The sequence below is a fragment of the Hyposmocoma kahamanoa genome, unplaced genomic scaffold (assembly GCF_003589595.1).
Source record: "Hyposmocoma kahamanoa isolate Upper Pololo Valley unplaced genomic scaffold, ASM358959v1 78, whole genome shotgun sequence".
Lineage (NCBI taxonomy): Eukaryota > Metazoa > Arthropoda > Insecta > Lepidoptera > Cosmopterigidae > Hyposmocoma > Hyposmocoma kahamanoa.
In genome coordinates, this window is record NW_020653945.1 from 14,669,698 (window position 1) to 14,690,014 (window position 20,317).

Below are 20,317 nucleotides of genomic sequence, written 5' to 3' on the forward strand. Positions count from 1 at the left end.
GTGGTTTACTCACATTTGAGTAAGCTGTGGTGTTGAGGGGTCTTCACAGAGACGCATTTGCAGGCTCGTATTAGACAAGATACTGTATCAGTCTTATTTTCGCTACCACGTGCTTCTCTTTTTAACTCTTCGTCAGTTAAGCTCTCTAGCAGTGTAGGGATACATTCCTAAAAAGATAATATTGTATGGAATTCCATTACTCACCACAGCAATACCTAGCTGTTTACACCGAGTCGTTTGCAGCCTTCATTGTCAATTGTCTTATAAAAAAAAACATCTTTTAATAAAAATACAAATTTTTATTAAAAGTTGTTTATTGCCACATCTGTGCAGGTGGTAATCCATATAATAAGCAAATAATAATTTGTAAATTTAAGAACACATAGATCACACACTTGTATCATAAAAGAAGTATGGTAACTCCGTACAAAGAAACAGCGCGATTTGTATGGGTGTGCGACATCTCACGATGCACAATGATACTTGTCTTATTATACTATGATTGTATGGTGTTTCTATATAAACGACTGATGCGGGATTTTGCAAAAAATAAAATAATTGAATATCAATTCAATAAAAATTTAATTAATATATCAATAATGTTCATCGTAATTGACGTTTTATAGCAACCAGCACAAAATAAATTACCGATGTATCACAATTTCAATACCCACAAAATCCCCGCAGTTTGTGGAATTTCCCACAAATTGGCAACTCTGCCCAGAACACAAATCGCGTTGGGTAAGACCCCGGACACGTAGAAACCGAACGTCTGTCGCTTGCCGAAGGCGATCGTGTCTTCAATAGCGTTTACACCTAGTCGCTTCGATCGACTTCGGCTGCGGACTACGGTCGTCAGACGACTCAGTATTCACACCGTATAGCTTGCCGCCGTCGGCGAGCAAGCCGTTGGTCGTCAATCGACCTGGTGTAAAAGCACCATTACAGTTCTAACAAAGTGTGACTACCGTTGTATACGCTAGAATGTAATAGAGGTAGGTCTTACCAATACAGGTAGAAGATAAGTTGTCACAGTATGTGGAGTAAGAAGATCATGGCAAAGGCCTAGAGGTCGAAGTAGCTGCCAAACAGTCGCGACGCGGGTCTCGCCACTGATCGACTGCTCTAGTGACGATGGCTGTTCACTACGAGCTGGTGTTGAACACTGAAACAAAATTAATCCATTTAATGACAGCTAGGCCAGATCAATAAAGTTATTAAGTATCAATTACAAATAGAAAACACACAAGAGATGTAAATTAGGTAAATAAATTTACAGAAGTAATTGAACACCTGGTGCCCACCAAAACTATAGGGAGGTTACATATCTAATCATAGGCACAATCTTTGGTTACTGAGCAGCATGCAGGTATATACTACGACAATCGCAAGACGCCTTAACTTTCAACATTGTGTAGTAAAAAATATTAATGTAAGTACTCACTTCACTTCTAGACGCGATAACGTCAACATTTTCTGTGTCGTCGACTTTGTTAATTTTGTTCTCCTCTATCTCCTTCTCTGTTATTTCTTTTGACACCTTTTCTTCAAAATGCACTGACGATGTTAAGTCTGGTTTTTGGAAACCCATTATCGCATCGAAACGTTCTCGCAAACTTACAAAACCACCTGCTTGACCGAATCTGAAATTTTTTAATCAACTTATTGTGTATTTGGAAAGGAGTAACAAAAATTAAGGCATGAATATAAACGAAACGCATTGTGGTGAAGAAGCTCAAAGGATTCTACCAATATACTGTTAGAGTAGTGGGTATAAACAATTGGTGTCAACTCCTGTTTACCTTAAAAATAAATTTAGAGATAAGAATAAATGCATGTTACATACACATTTATAAGATGGACCAGCCATCCTCTAGGCGTGCGATGATCCTGCGATCTTGCAAATACTTCAGGTTCCTGTGTGGAGCCTTGACCAGTGGATATTGAGTTGGTAGTTACTGACAGACCTTCACAAGTTCGAGATGCATTAAATGTGTGAAATCTGAATGAAAAAACATTTTAAATATAGACATTTGTTTTTTTCAGTCATGTTACAATGGCCAGGATGTAAATAGCAAGTAGCTTGATAGCTGAAAAAAGCAAACATAATTGATGTGAAAACTGCCTATATTGCATCTGCAACTAACGCGGCTGTCATGAAAACGCAGATATTGTAACAATAAGAAATGCTAAAAAATATTACTTTATCTCTTTATTGCTAGAGCCTTACCACGCAAGCCATTTTTGAGCGTACGCGACGTCACAACTTCACCGCCAGTATTGCGTCATCGACATAACAATAACGTTCACTCGTAAGTGGTATGGTACTCAATGGGCTTTAATAAAACTTTTTCACGAATTACCCCAAAGACAATAATATCCTTACTTGTTATTAGGATTGAAAGCCATAGACAGTAAATTCAAGAATCTCGCATCGTCCAGTTTCATCGCGCACAATTTGACGAGTTTCTCGCAGTTGGACCGGACACATTGCTGAATGTTGTTCTTCCATGACGATACTGCGTCGTCGGTTAGTATCTTTGTGAAGGAGACAGTGAGGGCGTCATTGTAAAACCGCTGACATCCTGGGTGGTTGATATCTTCACCTAAACAAAATGATACATCAGTATGTATCCTCAAGATAAATTTTGGTTTTCGAAAAGATAAAAATGAATTATTATTCCCTTATTTAAAAATAGAACACAGTCCAATTAGCATTGAATTTGTTTGACATATCACTTATATATATCATATACACTTATACATAAAATTACAAATTAAATTAGATTTCTATCAAACTTTTCAAAGTAAACTGTATTAGCTAACACTTTTTTTTTAATGATGTTATTCTTTATACACCTAGAGCCACTTATTATCTTTATACAGACCACCAAACACACCCCAGTGGTCTGTAACACAGGTCTCCAACCTAGTACAGACTCCAGCTCTCACTAAGGAACTTGTATTTCACATGTGATGTAACAATAAACTATATTTTACTTAGACCTTTCTGAGAGAAATAAAGCATTTTGTACTTTTTTGTATTGTATGTTTTTACAGATATTTGCTCTATTTGTCTACATTAATGATACACTCATGAATAGAGGCCACGACAAATATAAACTGCATTAAATATTTAGTTTTAACCCATAAAACAAACAGATTTTACAGGAATATTTAAACATACTAACACTTTGCTGTCAAATTAATGCAAAAAAATTTGATGACTATACAAATGGTGCAATTACCATATCTCTTAGAATCAAAAACTTTTTTAGATGATATCTCTCTGTATATCCATTAATGGGCATTGTAAAAAAACTATATATTATAATAATATTAAAGTTACATAAATAGCACTTTATGCACAACATATTTCTTAAATTGTTTTTAGTTACGTTGTATATCTTTTGTACACCTATGTCGATTTAGTGTTACCTTTTGCTGCAAGATCTGTGGCAGCAATAAGGAGAGCTTCCAACTCCTGCTCTGGCAGCACTGGCACCACCCAGCGAGGATGTGATATCTTCTCTTCTAATGCTTTTAGTTTAGCCTCGGGGAATACCATCTAAACAACAAATATTACAATTTCTTTACAACAATTTGAACTCTTGCACAGGCACATGGAAAATAACGAAGCATCTAAGAATCATTATTAATTCACTTTAAAAAAAAAACATTAAAAATGTAAACAAACCATGGAAAATGTAGTTTCTTGGAGGTTATTAAAATATAAGCATGTTACTACATTATGAATCCAAATGTACTTACCTCCCCGGGCACCTGTTCTTGTTCTTTCATTGATATTGTCATTATTTTACCATGTGTCTATTCATTGCACCCACCCTGAAAACAGTGTTCTATTTTAGAAGTTACAAAACATTTTACAAAGACAAAAATTACTGCAATATTAATATGAACAATCTTTATACTAATTGATTATAAAGAATAGGCAATTAACAAAGTTTAACAATCCCCACTGACAAGAATAAAAAAATCAAAGGCATTATGAAAGTCATTATGATAAATCAATAGATTCACATGTATGCTTTATATCACCACCAGCAAACTACAATACTTCATCAAATTAATTTAAATATAATGGAAAACAGCTGAGACAAACAATAATTTTAACAGAATATGCCCGGCAATCAGATAATTACTGCAGGACGATCTATTAGAATCGCCTCGATCGTTTGTTTCTGTTTGCAAGTACTTGAAATCATATCCATAAATATATCCACAAAATCTATTATACAAATTCATAACCGATGGACACATAAAGTTTAGGGCTTGTAAGCTCAATGTACAGATGATAAAATTGTGTACTTTTCCACAAGGCGATATACAAAATAGGTACTCCCAGAGGAAAAAGTAAAACATTTTTCTCCGAATTTCGGTGTCGATTCTTCAATTATGTAATTTTCTTTAGATTAATACAATCATTTACTCAGAAAAAGAAACATTTCATATTTCTTTCCTATCTATATAGGAAATGGGCGTTCAACGTTTATTCGAAGATCCAGACAAAATAAATTCCTCTGTCTACAATCAGCCGGCGCGACAAAATGGCGTCATTATCCAAAACAAGATTGAGCAAAAAAAAATGTAATAAAGCTTTTCTCAATAGTTTCGTCATAACAAGAATTAACTAAATAACGAAATATATTAACCTTACCTTCAATAAATAGTCAAATTATTGAAAAAAACTCCGAACTTATATCACAAAATTCGTAATGCACTACACTTTTTGACGTAAGAACGAAAATAGATGAAAAATCCGTCTAAAGTTCTTTATAGATGGACTATCATACTTTTGTAACTAGTATCAAAAATATTATCGATTAATTGAAATAAAATTGCTGTTAACAACATGTTTACCTAAGCTCAGATAAATTTGAAGAAAAACAGAAAGTGAAAAACTGGAAAAAATAAAAACTGATAATAATAAAAAAAAAATACGTGTAACCCAAGTTGTGCATACATACTTATTTTTCATAACAGTAATAGATATCACAGTAGCTGTGACTACTACTAAAAAAACCCTCAATCGTAATATGTCAAAAACTGACAATATCAAAAGTTGTTTGTGTTTCAATAGCAGCGTTGCCAATGCCAATTGTTCAAAATCCCCAAAAATCACGGTTAAAATCCCGAAATTTGGGGAGAGCAAAGTTCATATTCCCCACAAATTCCCCACATCTCGAGTTTTCATTATTTATTACAATTAAATTGCTTAAAAATATAATAAAGAATTGAGAAACTTAAATGTAACCATCTATTACGTTTGCTATGAATGTAAGCAGAATGTAAAACGTAAATCAAATTATAAAATTAGATGACCTTAAATCGTTTATTTATTTTAATGAGATTCGACATTAATCAAATAAAAAAAAAAAATTTCTTTGCCTCACAAAATTAAGTAACTAGTTAAGTTACTTTGTTGCGCATTTGGTGACACTAAGATTAATGTTAGAAAAAAAAATTAGTAAATTAATTTTGGACCTACATTTAATATTGAAAGTTGACGAATGGTAAGTTGTGGTGTGAAAGTACCAAGTTCTCGGCTTTGTTTATCTATAGCTGATTTCGTTTTTCTTCGTACTGGGGACCGGCCTAAGTGGGAAAAAGGATCGCGAATTCAACACGCACCGACTGGTAATTTTACAATTAAAAACCAAGTGCTCTGATAATAATTCTATTTAGGCTGTTTGTTAATAATGCGAGGGATGTGCGATGTTGAAAAACACGTCGATATAGTTCATCACAGTGTTTCTACCAATAACGATCAAAGTGGCGATGCATCAGCAATCGACAGATTAAACAAAATCATGAAATGTTATATTCTCTATATTTTCCCCACATAGCACCAACTCCCACAATATTCCCAAACTAATTGAAATTCCCCGCAATTTGGGGAATTCCCCACAAATTGGCAACGCTGTTTAGAAGGTAGGTAGCATAAACCATAGACAACTATGTAGGCATAAACTATGAAAACTCTAAGGGCGCGTTCCCATTATATCGTAACCATAGTGAGTATAGTGTTCTGTGGTCGTAACGTTTTATTTATCGTTGGACGACAGTCGCGTCTAGCTTGTTCCCACTAGAACGTGACGACAATTTATCGGTTCAGGGCAACTGCCGTGTCGTTTGCACAACGGAATCGCTTGAAGCTGCGATTATCTGTCTTCACCTCGGAGTAATGACAATTCACATTTTTATCGTGACGTTTTATTTACCGTTGACTGTCGTTCTAGCTCTTCCCATTATCATGACAGTCTGTCGTTGTAACATCAAAAAACTGAACGACAGTTAATCTTGTTATTCTATGTGTGAACAACTCTCATTTTTTTCCATCCTCTAAGGAACAACTTCATTTAAACATATAAGCCACGACACTTTGAATTGCACGACGGGCGTCACCAGTCGTCACGACATAATGGGTACGCGCATAAGCGTATTATCTGACCTTCGGACCTTCTTTCCTCCTTTCAATTTGTATATCTATGACTTTTGCACACGTGTGGATACTATTTAAAAAAATTACATTGGTTGAGATGAATTATCTCCTTTTTTTTTAATCTGTGTAATATTAATTTTATTATTTGCTACTGCAACTGCAGTGAGTTTTGTCACCACAGACTATTAGATGTTTATCCAATGTTTGTCACAGAGTACCACCACTCATCAAAGTAGAATAAAAGTCTTAAAAATAATAAATAAGAATTATAATTGAAGTAAAACTTTAGAAAATAATAAGTTATCATAGTGGTTTGTGATAAGTTATTATATTTGAATGGTTTTCTCTCTATAAATATTAAAGTGTATTAAATATATTGTATACTATGAACCCGAAAAGCCAAGAGGCAAGAAACCGGGAAGAAAATCCTTTTGAGGGAATGGACATAGCCAGTGCAGAACCTCTCAATGCTTTGATTAGCCGAAGCCCGTGTACACAATGCGGCAAATCTCGAATGTATTTCTGTTACACATGCTTCGTTCCAGTTGCACAAATCGAAGGCAAAATACCGTTATGCAGAGTAAGTTAATATCAGTAAGTAAATAAGATTAGGAAATAACTAATTTGCTAATTTTCCTCATAAAATTTTCAGCTGCCAATAAAAGTAGATATCATCAAACACCGAAGAGAAATAGATGGTAAGAGTACAGCAGCGCATGCAGTAGTTCTGGCTCCACATGAAGTCACTATTTACACATATCCAGATGTGCCCGAATATGAACATAATAGCAGAACTGTTCTTCTGTATCCAGGGACTGATGCCTATACAGTTAGAGAACTTTTTACAGGAAAGCAATCAGCTGTCAGTTATTCAGATCAGAGACGAGCAGAATTACCAGCTGGTTACAATGTAGGTACATTGATGACTAAATCATATAATAGAGACTGGAGCCAACATATATACCATGTGGAAAAGCTACCAATAGATCGTGTTATATTAATAGATAGTACTTGGAATCAGAGTCGTGGCATCTTTGCTGATGAAAGACTGCAGAAAATACGTAAAATAGTATTACAAGACAGAGTGTCACAATTTTGGCGATATCAAAAGGGAAGCCCTAGGTGGTACTTATCTACTGTGGAAGCATTACATCAGTTACTGCTAGAGCTGCATTTATGTGCATGGGGTCGCAGTAAACATTACATATCTAGCCCTACAATCGCTTTTTCAATACATACTGAAGATGGCCATTTTCAATGTACACCATACAAAGGACAATATGATAACTTATTGTATTTCTTTAAATATATGTATGAGAAATTACATACACTGTACAAACATGATGATATGCTAGCTTATAAAAGATCTATGACGTAGAAATTGGATTTTGATTTCAATACTCAGTTTCATAATATTTGTAGTTTTCCAAAATAAAACAAAATGATTACTAAATTATACTTTAATTATAACCTACTAATCTTAACTTTACATACAAAAGCCATTACATCATCATTTATTGAAATTACATACTTTCATTATGTTAATAGAATTACAGTAACACAAATTCCAATAATGCTCACCTTATTTTACATAATATATACCTTGTTTATCAATATATTCATTAAATTATAATACAAGGTAGTTTTGTTGAATAAGAATTCAAAAAATATATTACCACTATCATCAGGCACAAACAACAAAAATATACACCCATATCGTTGTGTTCTGACACAAACGAGTAAAATATAGTAATTAAGAAACAATATAACCTACATATTCTTGTTATAGTTACAACTTTCTGTATAACACTGTCTGTTATTCAGGGAAACACCCTGTCCTAGAGTTTACGCAAGTCTAAAACAAAAACACTACCGTCACTTGCACTAGCGCCAACTTTTGTACCTCGAGAATTCCAGCAGACTTCGAAGATTCCTCCTGTTCCCTTATAAGAGTGTACTAGTCCACCGGTTTGTGTTGACCATATATGAACACATTTGTCAAATGAGCCACTTGCCAAGAACTTTCCATCTGGTGAGAAGGCCACACTGTAAACAGGCTCTGTATGTTTTGTCAGTGTATGAATACAGACACCTCTCTCCACATCCCATAGACGGACTGTAGAATCAAATGATGCGCTGGCCAAGATGAGGTTCATATTGGGATTGGCTGTCCCTGGTCCAGTTGGAGACCATTTAATAGTGTAAATTTCTTTGGAGTGAGCTTGTAAGTCATGCACACATGTGTCTTGCTTCATTGACCAGATCTTGAGTGTCATGTCATCAGAGCAGGATGCAAGCAGCTGTCCTTGAGGATCCCACTTGATAGCATTTACTTCATTCTATAATAGGAATATGCATTAGTAAGTTTTTTACTGGCAAATTACAAAGTTTAAGCTTTGACAAACTTACTGTATGTCCTTGGAAGCTCTTGATGGGCTTGTCAATGTTTAATCTACACACATGGATGCACTGATCAGTTGAGCATGAAGCAAAGGACTGGTTGGTCTGCCAGTCAACATCAAGAGCTGGGGCAGAGTGGAAAGAGAACTGTTGAGTGCATTGTCCTGATGCTGCATCCCAAATTATTGTGGTCTTGTCAACCTAAAGCAAACATTACACATTAAATATATTATGTCCAAAATTAAGTTCTGGTTTAAGGCTTTTTTAAGGTCATAATTGAATATTGCTTACCCCAGCACTCAAAATATAATTTCCCCTTTTATTCCACTTAAGAGCAAATATGGGCCCTTTATGTTGACCTAATGTGGATGCCAGTGTTCCATCTGTCGTCCATATGCGTGCGTAACCATCGTAAGATCCTGTTGCTAGGAGATTACCATCACACTGAAGAAAGAAAAATAATTTAACTATGTTTTTGCACATAAAACATGTGTATTACAAGGAACACAAACAGGACAAAAAAATTAAAACATACATTCCAATCCAAAGAAGTGACATCTTTATTACTGGGTACTTCAGCCCCTCCCTTTTGTATGCAGTGTCTTAGAACTAATTGATTTGGAGTAGTAGCAGGATTATCTGACATGTCCCAAATTCTGAAATAGTAAATATTGTACATATTAGACCACATTTTTCACACCAATGACTCAATGACAATACAATAACAAAGAATATGTAAGAAAAAAGTGTATTTGACAATCAGAAATGGTATTTATCTTGGGGATAATATTATTTGATCCTCAGAGATATACTTGATCTATTGTAAATGTCCGCTGCACCGCCGGCGACGAGTGCTCGAAGCTAATTTGCTTGCATTTCTGAACATGTTTTCAGGTCGTATTATAATTAATATAATATTAGTATACAAATATCATCAACATATTTAGTTTTAAAAACAAGTATCTAAATTTTATTTTAATGATCTTATAATCTATCTAAACAAATTAAACATTTTTTGTGTAGCTCAAAACAGATTAAAATATCTATAGATTTAATGTATTTTATGTCTCGGAGAAAGAGGATCAATAATTTAAAAAGATGACTATTTAAATTTTTTGCCTGCTGCTTTTACAAATTTGAAATAATCATTTAAATACATGTTTTGTTTTAATACTATGAGAATCAATTTGTCAAATTCAGATTTGTATCATACAATAATATATCATGTAGTAAGTAGAAACATTACAAAAACACTCATGTAAATGGTAATACCTATTCATAAAATTGGCAAGTACTGTAAATTATTGTCCAAATAAAATTTTGCTGTTTCTTTGATTTAAGGCTACTGGGTGATTTTAGTTAAAAATCATATCTCAAATAATTTACATCTATCAGAATTTACAGAGTGAAAAAATTAAATTAACCATTAGATGTGGAGAAATTGTGTAAGTTGGTGATTTATTATTATTATTTTGAATATAACAATAGGTGCATTTATGTAATATGACAATTATGGCACAGGTTTTACTACTATACACACAGGAATTTGATTGAACAATTTAAATTCATTTAAACCTGTGCATTTCATAATCTGAAAAACATAGGGATAAAAAAGCTAGCAATGAACCTATCTAAGCTGTCTTACTTACCTGGCTGTACTATCTCCAGACCCGCTAGCCAGTAGATCTGTACTGGGGTTCCAGGCACATATGAACACTTCAGATTCATGTCCTCTGAGAACTGTAGCTTTATTGGCAGGAATCTCAATGGATTGGTCTACATCCATGTTTTCTGGAGCACTTGGTGTTGCTGCTCCTCCGCCAGCTGACGCTGCACTGCATGTTGTACCCTGGTAATTACAGTTATTGTGCTGCAGAAACAGTAAACCATAATAAAGCTTTACTTATTTGTTATTGTTTACAACTACTGTAGTGAAAGTACTTGTCATCAAATAAATTAGCAAATATTTCTACAAACATACATCAACACCATTCTGTTCACTGCCGGATCCTGGTTCAGCCTTAATGGCCTGCTTCTGGGCGTTGTGGGCATTCTGTCGAGCTGCTACTATGTCTGGAGTCACCGCATCTATTAAACTTAAGCTTTCCGTAAGACGTGTTTCTGTACCTGAAGAAATAATTATTATTGTACAGTAAATGATTTGTTAGGACTCATTGATGATAGTGACAACGAATAATACTGCAAAGATACCATCTTCTCCAATAGTTATTTCCGCTTCTGTGTACTGTAGGCCCTTCTGTAAAATATTGAGTAGCGCAGCTGGAGGAACGAGTGCTCCATTTATGTTGCTTTGCGATATATGAGATTCGATGCCGAAGGTGTACGCCGAATGGTGGAAACCTGAATTTAGTAACACATTTCATTTATACTATGACACACTAGCTATTTCAAACAGTTAGCGTCTTCTGAGTTCAATGAACCTACCTGATTCCTGCAAGTACCGATAGACAAGAAAATTCACTTCGTCACTAGTGAAACTCATTTTGTAATAGATTTATTGTGAACCATAGGTGGTAATTCATATAGAAACGTGTAAATTAAGAAAAATACAAGAATGTAAAAGAGTAACCGCGTATGACAAGTTGACAACCATTAACGTAATGTTGCCAAATAACTTTACTTTTTGTTCTTAGCATTGTCGTAAATAAATTATGCATCGCTCCATGCTAAAACCACATTATGTGTTGCCATTATAACTGATCATTTTTTATTTTTTTTATTAAGGCTTTGGCAAAGCCATCTGCCTAAACATGAAGTTTAAATGTTTCCGTAAATATGGCCGCCACAAAGAGGATAGGCAATTTGAGGCGACGTGCTTGGATTGACTCGGGACTCCCTAAAACGGGCCGATACGGGTATTTTAGTTCGAGATTCGTATAATTTCGCGTTTTAATCTTCGATTAAGGCACAATAGCACTATCCTATTCCACTTTAAACTAGATTTCACGAAATAATTGAAAGTCAAAATAAAAACGACACTTTTCCCTCCAAAAGGTCCAGAGCGAAACTAACTAACTGATCATAACTATGCTTATCTATGGCTTATCTTATGATACTAGCTTTTAAAAGTTTTGGCTTAGATATAAGTACTTTGAGCCATTTCTTCATTTAATTATCTGGATCCTCATTAAATATTTTCCATAGTAGTTCTATAACATTAATGTTCACTTTCAGTAAAATTACATTATTGTCAGTTGTCCCTTCGAACAGACACTTTGAATTCGTAATTATTTGTATTTTCAGGATAAACTCTTTTGTAATTTCAATTCAATTCAATTATTTATTTAATTAGGTATTAATCCCATAACATTACATTATACATTACACGGTCATAAAAATTTAAAAGCAATTAATAATAAAAAAAAATTAAGAATTAAATTCAAGTTACTAAGTAATTAAAATAGATAGTAAAATAGATAGTAATTAAAATACAATTAACTAGATTAACATTAGGAACATTAAAACAGTTATAATAGTCACATCTTAAAAACAAAGTCTGCGCAAGTTCATTACTGGACTTGTTTAGTCTCTGCAAGAGATCATTGACGCTTTCGTAAAAGGGCGTAAAAATCGTCCACTCTGGCAGACGTAACATGGCCCGAAATGCATTGTTGTACTGCACTCGTAGTGTTTATCGATCGTTTAGTGTAATTATTCACAGCTGACTCGCATAAAACGCCTTCACCTGGTCTGAGTCACAAAACGCCGCGCCAACATATTGTCCTTCACTGAGATAGCTCGGCGCTGCCTCTCAAGGTCCTCATCATCTGTAAATCTGTTTGTAATAGTGGGTCCCAGGTATTTAAATGTAGAAACTACTTTTTACGTTGATCCAAGTAACGTAATCGGCGCAACAGTGTCTGGCCCTTTGTCATATTTAAACACCATCAATTCTGTCTTTTTCACGTTATAATGAAGACCATGAACGACGGCATACCGTTCACATAATATGTGACATATATGTATGTCAATAAGTTTCCTCATTCAACTAATAGAAGGACTCAACAGTGCCATATCGTCAGCATAACTACTGATGTTTGCACAATCCTGCCACATGTCAGTCGAATGCAGCTCTGCTAAGTTCCTCCATCAGATCGTTTACATTTCTCTGTCTAACCCCGCAGTCCAACTTGTAAGGCTCAGAGATCGCATCATCCTAGCGCACCAATTTAATCTGATTCCCATACCAGAATTTCAACAGACATGTCACACTACTTGGCACTCCAACATTTTTTACCACAATAGCTCATAGTTGATGGTGTCAAAAGCGTGGCTTAGGTTGAGAAAGCAACCACATATAGTAGTTTTTTCTTTTTACATAATGCTTTATGATATTCTTGAGTCAAAATATAGCCATATCCGTAGAGAGACCAGGCCGAAATCTAAACTGAGCTTTATTTAGTTTTACCGTTACCGTAATTACTACTAATACCATTACTATTACTACTACTACTACTATTTGACAGTAATTGTTTCGGACGGATGTCGAACAGCGATCGAGAGTAGCCCCCCCAGAATTCTACTCAATGCTCAAGTCAGGACATGAGTATGATTTCTAGCACTGGAAATACGACCCTATTGGCAAGGATATGAGTATGATTTCTAGCACTGGAAATACGACCCTATTGGCAAGGACACGAGTATGATTTCTAGTGCTTAAAATCATACTCAACTTCTGACTTGAGCATTGAGTAGAGTTCTGGAATACGTACCTGAGACTATGGACCGTATTCCAGAACTCTACTCAATGCTCAAGTCAGGACTTGAGTATGACTTCAAGCACTGGAAATACGGCTCTATTATCAAGGACTTGAGTATGATTTCTAGTGCTTTAAATCATACTCAAATCTTGACTTGAGCTTGAGTAGAGTTCTGGAATACGACCCTAAGGAACTATCCTCTAAATTAAAATTTGATTTTACTGAATGAAAACGACGGAGCTATCACGGAGCCATAAAAAGATTTTTACCGCTGTTGTCAAATGAAAGAAAGAAAGAAAGAAAGAAAAATAATTTATTTGGCAACATTTTACAATAAATAATACAAAACAAACACAATCATACATTATATGTTACCAAAACAGTCACCACTCAGCTTTGTGTAGTGAGACGTTGAAGAACGCCTCATTACGCTGGTTTTCAGTGGCACCAAATCATTTTAAATTTTGTTTTTCTTTATCTTCCCTCAGTCATACAATTTAATTTTATAATTCACGATAAATAAAACTCAAAAGATATTTCTAAACGAAGAACATAATATGAGCCACATTTTTCAAACTTTCAGATATTTTTCCGGAAAAAATTAAATTTTTTTGGAAAATTACCCAGCAGCACAGCAGTAGCTGTGCGTGTGAGGTCTGTGGTATTATATATTATCTATGGTAAAGTCGTTATGTCAAGCGAGTTGAGCAAAGAGTAAAGTTTGAGGGGCAGTGAAGCGAAACACGAAAACAAAATATTTTGTATTTAACTGGTTTGAAGACATAGGAGAAATCTTTAGTGGATATTGATACTTTGCTAATTTAATTTAAATATGTAGTTTACTGAACAGTCACATTTTTTATGATACGTAACAAATCTGCTTTTTTATCCCGGATTTCCCTTTACATGCAATATTTAATTGATTTTATAGTGGTTACGAAAATACGGTGAAAAATGGACTCGTCTGCTACTATTATTGCAGCCCAATTGCATAAATTATGCGTTAGCTTATCTTCTAATCCAGGTGAGACTCAATTTTCAACAATAATTAGAAATTTCGTATTCGGGCGCCCAATTTTCGCGAATTTTATTTTTGTTATATGACACTGTATGTAAAAAGATTATTCAACGTACCTAAATTATATTAAGAAGGTTTAAGTTTATTTTGTCTTTTTTTGTCAAATTTATGACATTTGACATTATCAATTTTCTCATTGCAATTTAGAAAAGTTTATTTAGTATAGTTTAGTTTCATTTATGAACAACTTTCAGGACCATTTCAAAGATATAATATCTAGATATAGAAGAGGTAATTGCTAAATTATATATGATTTTTGGATATAGTACGGCTGGTGTCTGAAACTTGACGTCAAGGTATTTTGCATAAATTTAAATTTTTGGATGTTCTTCACTGGACGTTACAGATGGTGCATATGAATTGGCAGTTTCTTATCTATCTTCAACTGCAGAAAAAACACGTAGTATTCAGGATGAGAAGCTTCTTTGCCAGAAGATACTCTCCCGCCTTGCAAGCAAGTCTGCTAAAGATGCTGATAAATTCAATGAGTGTTACGGCAAGCTCAAAAAGTCTGTGAGTAATCACAAGTCTAGTTCTGTTTTACTAAATTCATTTACACATGGATCAATTTTGCTTAATAACTTCTTTTTTAAATTTGATTTTGAGTTTGCTAACAATATTAAAGTTTTTTACTATATATCGAGTTCTTGGGTTTTTGCAATTGTAACACATAGGAAATGAAACTATTTTACGGATTTAAATTGCGTATATTTGGTTTTTAAACAAACCGACGTTTAGGGCCCTTTACAGGTCCATGTGAGTTTTTTACTATACTTTAGTATTTGCGCTTAGTCTAATAGTATGTAATGCAGCATTGACATATTGCTCATGGAGTGTAGCAACAACACAATTGTAAAAAAAAAACATAACTCAGATAAATTATAGAAAATGAAACAATTTTTTTCTCAGATCTAAATTTCCTATATTTTTTTTTCAAACCAATGTTAATAGTTCCATTTCCTAAGTGTAAGAATTGCGAAAATGTAAGGGCTCATTCAGAGTGCAGGCGCGTAAGCGACGACAGGTGCAGGTGCACGGGTCTTCGCGTCTTTCCTTTCACAGTGCTGAAGCGGCTATGAGCGGGTAGATCCACACTTCATAATCGCACACAGACGCTTGACCAAGCACTGTGAAAGGTAGAGGTGGACCAAGCTAATAGATCTACCCGCGCACCCGCGCCCGCCTCGAGGCAGGCGACTGCGCGCGCGACCTCTAAACGCAAGGAGCGTCTACGTACATTTGGATTACACGCACCCACGCGCGCCGTTACTCTGAATAAGGCTTAAGAACTTGATAAGATAATTGAGAAGCATCAGAACAAAAACCAATAATTCACATTTTAACTTGTTCCCTTTTTTAATGTCAAATGGTTGATTTCCTGTACATCTCTATGAGTAATAATTTAGCCAACCTGAACAGCAACCACTAAATCATTGTTAAAAATGTTATTCAAATGCACAAATCTGCACACTATGCGACTAATCCATTCAATGAGACTGACAGAAATTAGATGCAAAATTTAACAGTTTCATTGGTTGTTTTGTTCTGCAGTTCCTCAGTTATGGCATTACTCATCTAAAGTACCTGTGTTTACTAGGAAAACAAAGATGTTATTGTGAGTCATTGTGACATTAGAACAAAAATGAAATGGAAAAGTTATATATAGTTAATTCTGTCCAGGAAAATTCTATACTGTATGATTATGCCTTTGTTACACCAGTTGACCAAATTATTACTACTTGTTTCAGTTTATCCTAAAACAGAGAGTGTCCATATTGGCCTTGTTACTGGCTTTATCAGAGGGCCTGAACCACAGTGAATCTACACAGCAGCTCTTTCCATTACCAATGTTCTCTATGACTGTAAGCAAGCTGCATTCATAACATACTTTACATACAACATACCATTTCTTTACAGGAGAATAATACTATTCAGTAGAATTCGTTTTGTTTGTATATAGTTACACATATTCAAATACTAAAGAACTTTAGCTTTCATGACTTGATTATAACAATATATTTATAGGACCTAGAATTTGTTATTGTTCATATATTCTTTTACATATGAGAATCTTTTCTTGCAGCCCTAAAAATAACTTTTTAACAGGAAATGTGAAAAACTTAGGAAATGAATCTATATTTCTGATCTAAATCTCGAATATTTGTAATCTATATTTGAGGTCCTTTACAGGTCCCATGGACACCGATTTAAACGCCCAGCCCATACTGGTCTACAGTCAACAGCTCATCAAGCTATACACTTCTCAAAGATCTTCACACAAGATCTGTCGATGTATAGTGTGATTTACATCCGTCCTTGCAATTGACAAACATTTACAAAACAAATCTACGCAATTTAGATCCAAAACGTAGTTTCATATGTTTCCAATATGTCAGTCTACATTATTTCCAATCAACTGAAAGTAACATCTCGATATGTCAAAAACTTAAACCTTTCACATATTTTGAATGAATAAACTTTTTCATTTATACTATTCTATACAGAAACCAGGAACTATGTTGTCAACAAACACTACAACTTGTTCAACGGGGACTACATCCAGCTCAAGTAAGCAGACATTTGGCACTGTGAGCTGGGGGAGTAACACTCAAAAGCAGCAGGGCTCAGAACAGAGCCTGCCTTCCAACAATAGCAACTATGCCATGGCACTGCCTATGCAAAACCTAGGTGAGCAATAATTAATTAAATGCAATAATAATAGCTTTTCAACTATGCTATGGCACTGCTTGTGCAAAACTCAGGTGAACAATAACGAATTAAATGCAATAACAATAATAATAGCATGATACATTTCTCAAATGTTACAATATAATTCATTAATAAAAAATTCATTACAATTCTTTAATAAAAAAAAACATTCTTAAATTAATACTAAAAATCATGGACATAAATTTCACATAAAAAATTGATACTTAAGATAAATAGTTTCAAGATTAATAATTCATTATGAATCTGTGTGCAACATTTCCCATAATTAAATTACCTGACGCAAATGCAATACACATTGCATTCAATTTTACACATTGAAATATTTTAACTCTTAATAAATGACGACGCTTTCGTTTAAGACCAACTAACTAGAAAATTTCACGAACTTAACTATTTCCTTTATGTAAATATTTGCTATTATTTAGTAGACTCTTTACTGCAACTTAATAGTAACATTATAGATAACGAGTCGTGCTCAGCCTGCGGCACGTGGTCGGGTTCAGATTACGGGGAGTGCTCATGCTCTTCGGTGGCAGACCGGTTAGTACTGTGGGTGCTTGATGAGGATGTTCGATTCCCGATTTGGGCCAATTTAAGAAACGAACATTTCGAAGTTGGTTTTGGTCTGAGTAATCTGGGTATTGTCCTCAGAGTTATCGTTACTCTGGTATTCACGTTACAGGAAATTAGGCAGAAGTCTGGATATTTTTTTCCCACAAAAAAGAAATTATACATTTTGAAAAACTAATGTTGAACATAAATTATTATCAAGCACTCCTAGACACCCCCATATGCCAATTTTCAAAGGAATCAGAGCAAATTTTTATCTGCCGCCAACGAATGCTTTTGTGGCGGCCATATTTAAAAATAGCGAACAACAAATTTTGACCATACTTCTAGAGACCTTCACATGCCAATTTTCAGCCGAATCAGAGCAAGTCTCTTTCGGCAGCTATTTTGAACAAAAAAAAATTCCACCACATCAGGAAGTATGCGTTCTATTTCTATCAGTGAGTTAGAATTTGTAGCTCTATATATACGTGGGGCGCACTATAAGTTTCGGGAATGAATAAGAAAAAAATAGTATAAATGATCAGAATTGAATTTATTGTTTCTCAAAATATTATCCGTTAACGTTAATGCACTTTTTCATACGAATGAACCAATTTTGGAAACATTTATGCCACAGATCCGTGACAATCTCTGAAACATATTTTTCATACTCTTCGACAGCCTCTTCAAGTCATGAAAATCATTGACCGCGTAACCAATTCTTAATTTTTGGAAATAAATAAAAGTCATTCAGTATTCAACAGAATACAACACTTATTATATTATTATTGTTATTATTATTAATATTTAAAATGGTATAATGATGATAGACCCTAGAAATTAAATTTCATAGGACTGTAAATGGTACAATGCTTTTATTCTTTTTGAGACTCTAATTTGCAAGATTCAACTCATTGCTCTGTTTATATCTGTGGATTGTGAAGCGATATTTCAATATTTCTCGTTGGTGCTAGTAGTGTAAATTTTTTGAATTTGTATTACTGAGAGGTGGAAACCTGGTGGCCTGTCGCACAGGCATTTTTTTTTACTTACATAGTTTAGGCATCAGTCTCCCACAATATTATCCTTACCAAAATCTAACGTGTAAACTGTTCCTAGCTATAATATGTATTTTGTGGAAAAGAATATAAACGTTATTATTATTATAGCAATCATCCGCTTAGAGGCACTTTGCACACGCGCCACTTTGGTTGGTTTCAGCTCATCTCGACAGACCCATACGCTCGATTGCTGCTTTGTTTTGGGATTGTAACTTTAAATCCATGTTTCGTCACCTGTTACTATTGTGTAAGTGACGCAATTCGTTTTTTGAGCCTCAGTCAAATTGTGTGGGATCCACCGAGAGCACAGCTTTTTCACACCCAAATGTTTATGTAGTATTGATTGCATTTGACTCATGCCTATGCCTAAAGACGCCGGAATCTCATGGTATGTCACGCGCCTGTCTGTTTTGATCATACGGCGCACAGCATCGATGTTTTTGTTGTTCACAGCAGTGGACGGGCGACCATCACGAAATTCGTCACTGAGATTCATATGACCGCGTCTGTATTCTGCAAACCAGCTATAAATAGTCGTCTTGCTTGGTGCTTCATCGCCAAAAGCAGTTTGAAGCCGAGCGAAGCTCCGCTGAGCTGTTACATTACATTTAAAGTCGTAGAAGATCATAGTACGAAAATTTTCACGAGTTAAATCCATGGTGATGTAGACAACCAATTTCTAAAATGACGTCACAATGTAAAAACAAGTGACAGTCAGATGAAACAAACTGTATTCTACAGCCAAATAGTTCCATTTTCAAACGGTGTAATTACTTTTTAAACATTGTTTATGTAAGTGGCCAGTTCCGAAACTTTAGTGCGCCCTATGTATAATAATAGTAATGTCCCCGACGAACACACCAATTGCCTGATCTCAAACTAGGGCATTCCCTGTACTATGAGTACCAGAGCAAAGGAATTCTCTCCGGGGCACTACCCGGAACCTACCGGGAATTGAACCCAGGACCTCCGCATCCAGCGCCCAAATGGCGTTCTATAGCAGACTATCTCAGGAATAACTAATTCATCACAACAATGTGTTAAAAATGCGACTCTGCCGCGCAAAGCCGACGAATTGTACATATGTATATCCACCAAAAATAGTCACAAGAAAATGTTACCAGATATAAAACATTGTGCCCAATACTATGTGTAATAAATAAGCAATGGTCAGAATATGGTGTTCTAAAAGAGCAGAAAAAGATTTTTACGTTAAAATGCAAATCTCCTATTTGTGGCTTACAACGTACTTACGTGTGATGTATCGAACTAATTAATATTTTATGGTTTTAACCACTCCATGATGTCACTC

The 20,317-nt window shown here is 34.8% G+C and overlaps 4 protein-coding genes across 12 annotated transcripts in view; 2 read left to right on the top strand and 2 right to left on the bottom strand.

Moving 5' to 3' along the window:
* The window catches only part of LOC113232940 (probable ubiquitin carboxyl-terminal hydrolase FAF-X), a 44,364-nt gene extending 39,801 nt beyond the window's left edge, over nucleotides 1-4,563 (bottom strand). For 5 of the 6 annotated variants that reach the window (XM_026467855.1, XM_026467854.1, XM_026467853.1 and 2 more), the window contains exons 1-8: nucleotides 4,361-4,556; nucleotides 3,772-3,846; nucleotides 3,439-3,568; nucleotides 2,387-2,606; nucleotides 1,847-2,002; nucleotides 1,445-1,643; nucleotides 1,007-1,165; nucleotides 14-167 (exon numbers count right to left, since the gene is read on the bottom strand). In XM_026467855.1, coding sequence (XP_026323640.1) covers nucleotides 14-167; nucleotides 1,007-1,165; nucleotides 1,445-1,643; nucleotides 1,847-2,002; nucleotides 2,387-2,606; nucleotides 3,439-3,568; nucleotides 3,772-3,813 — 1,060 coding nt within the window. In that variant the 5' untranslated portion in view covers nucleotides 3,814-3,846; nucleotides 4,361-4,556. Of the gene's footprint in view, nucleotides 1-13; nucleotides 168-1,006; nucleotides 1,166-1,444; nucleotides 1,644-1,846; nucleotides 2,003-2,386; nucleotides 2,607-3,438; nucleotides 3,569-3,771; nucleotides 3,847-4,360 lie in introns of all 6 variants that reach the window. The other variant, XM_026467851.1, reaches the window with a different exon arrangement.
* A 2,106-nt stretch (nucleotides 4,564-6,669) lies between these two features.
* LOC113233227 (DTW domain-containing protein 1) lies at nucleotides 6,670-7,864 on the top strand. Its single transcript, XM_026468265.1, has 2 exons — nucleotides 6,670-7,043; nucleotides 7,116-7,864. Exons 1-2 carry the CDS (start codon nucleotides 6,849-6,851, stop codon nucleotides 7,839-7,841), a joined length of 921 nt encoding a protein of 306 aa, XP_026324050.1. The 5' UTR covers nucleotides 6,670-6,848; the 3' UTR covers nucleotides 7,842-7,864.
* Nucleotides 7,865-8,139: 275 nt separating this feature from the next.
* LOC113233082 (F-box-like/WD repeat-containing protein TBL1XR1) lies at nucleotides 8,140-11,445 on the bottom strand. Its single transcript, XM_026468063.1, has 8 exons — nucleotides 11,309-11,445; nucleotides 11,075-11,224; nucleotides 10,845-10,990; nucleotides 10,513-10,712; nucleotides 9,399-9,519; nucleotides 9,155-9,307; nucleotides 8,873-9,064; nucleotides 8,140-8,802 (listed from the first exon to the last, which is right to left on the bottom strand). The coding sequence occupies exons 1-8, from the start codon at nucleotides 11,364-11,366 to the stop codon at nucleotides 8,302-8,304; spliced, it is 1,521 nt and encodes a 506-aa protein (XP_026323848.1). The 5' UTR covers nucleotides 11,367-11,445; the 3' UTR covers nucleotides 8,140-8,301.
* Nucleotides 11,446-14,464: 3,019 nt separating this feature from the next.
* The window catches only part of LOC113233067 (gamma-tubulin complex component 3 homolog), a 56,545-nt gene continuing 50,692 nt past the window's right edge, over nucleotides 14,465-20,317 (top strand). For 2 of the 4 annotated variants that reach the window (XM_026468033.1, XM_026468034.1), the window contains exons 1-4: nucleotides 14,465-14,608; nucleotides 15,009-15,175; nucleotides 16,411-16,524; nucleotides 17,167-17,350. In XM_026468033.1, coding sequence (XP_026323818.1) covers nucleotides 14,539-14,608; nucleotides 15,009-15,175; nucleotides 16,411-16,524; nucleotides 17,167-17,350 — 535 coding nt within the window. In that variant the 5' untranslated portion in view covers nucleotides 14,465-14,538. Of the gene's footprint in view, nucleotides 14,609-15,008; nucleotides 15,176-16,410; nucleotides 16,525-16,744; nucleotides 17,054-17,166; nucleotides 17,351-20,317 lie in introns of those variants that run through there. The other 2 variants (XM_026468035.1, XM_026468036.1) reach the window with 2 other exon arrangements.

Excerpts from the sequence above, each read along its gene's own strand:
- LOC113233227 (XM_026468265.1), top strand. The coding sequence starts at position 6,849 with ATGAACCCGAAAAGCCAAGAGGCAAGAAACCGGGAAGAAAATCCTTTT. Across the intron at positions 7,044-7,115 it reads GCAAAATACCGTTATGCAGA|CTGCCAATAAAAGTAGATAT; the intron begins GTAAGTTAATAT and ends TAAAATTTTCAG.
- LOC113233082 (XM_026468063.1), bottom strand. The coding sequence starts at position 11,366 with ATGAGTTTCACTAGTGACGAAGTGAATTTTCTTGTCTATCGGTACTTG. Across the intron at positions 9,308-9,398 it reads TCACTTCTTTGGATTGGAAT|TGTGATGGTAATCTCCTAGC; the intron begins GTATGTTTTAAT and ends TTCTTTCTTCAG. Across the intron at positions 9,065-9,154 it reads ATTATATTTTGAGTGCTGGG|GTTGACAAGACCACAATAAT; the intron begins GTAAGCAATATT and ends TGTTTGCTTTAG.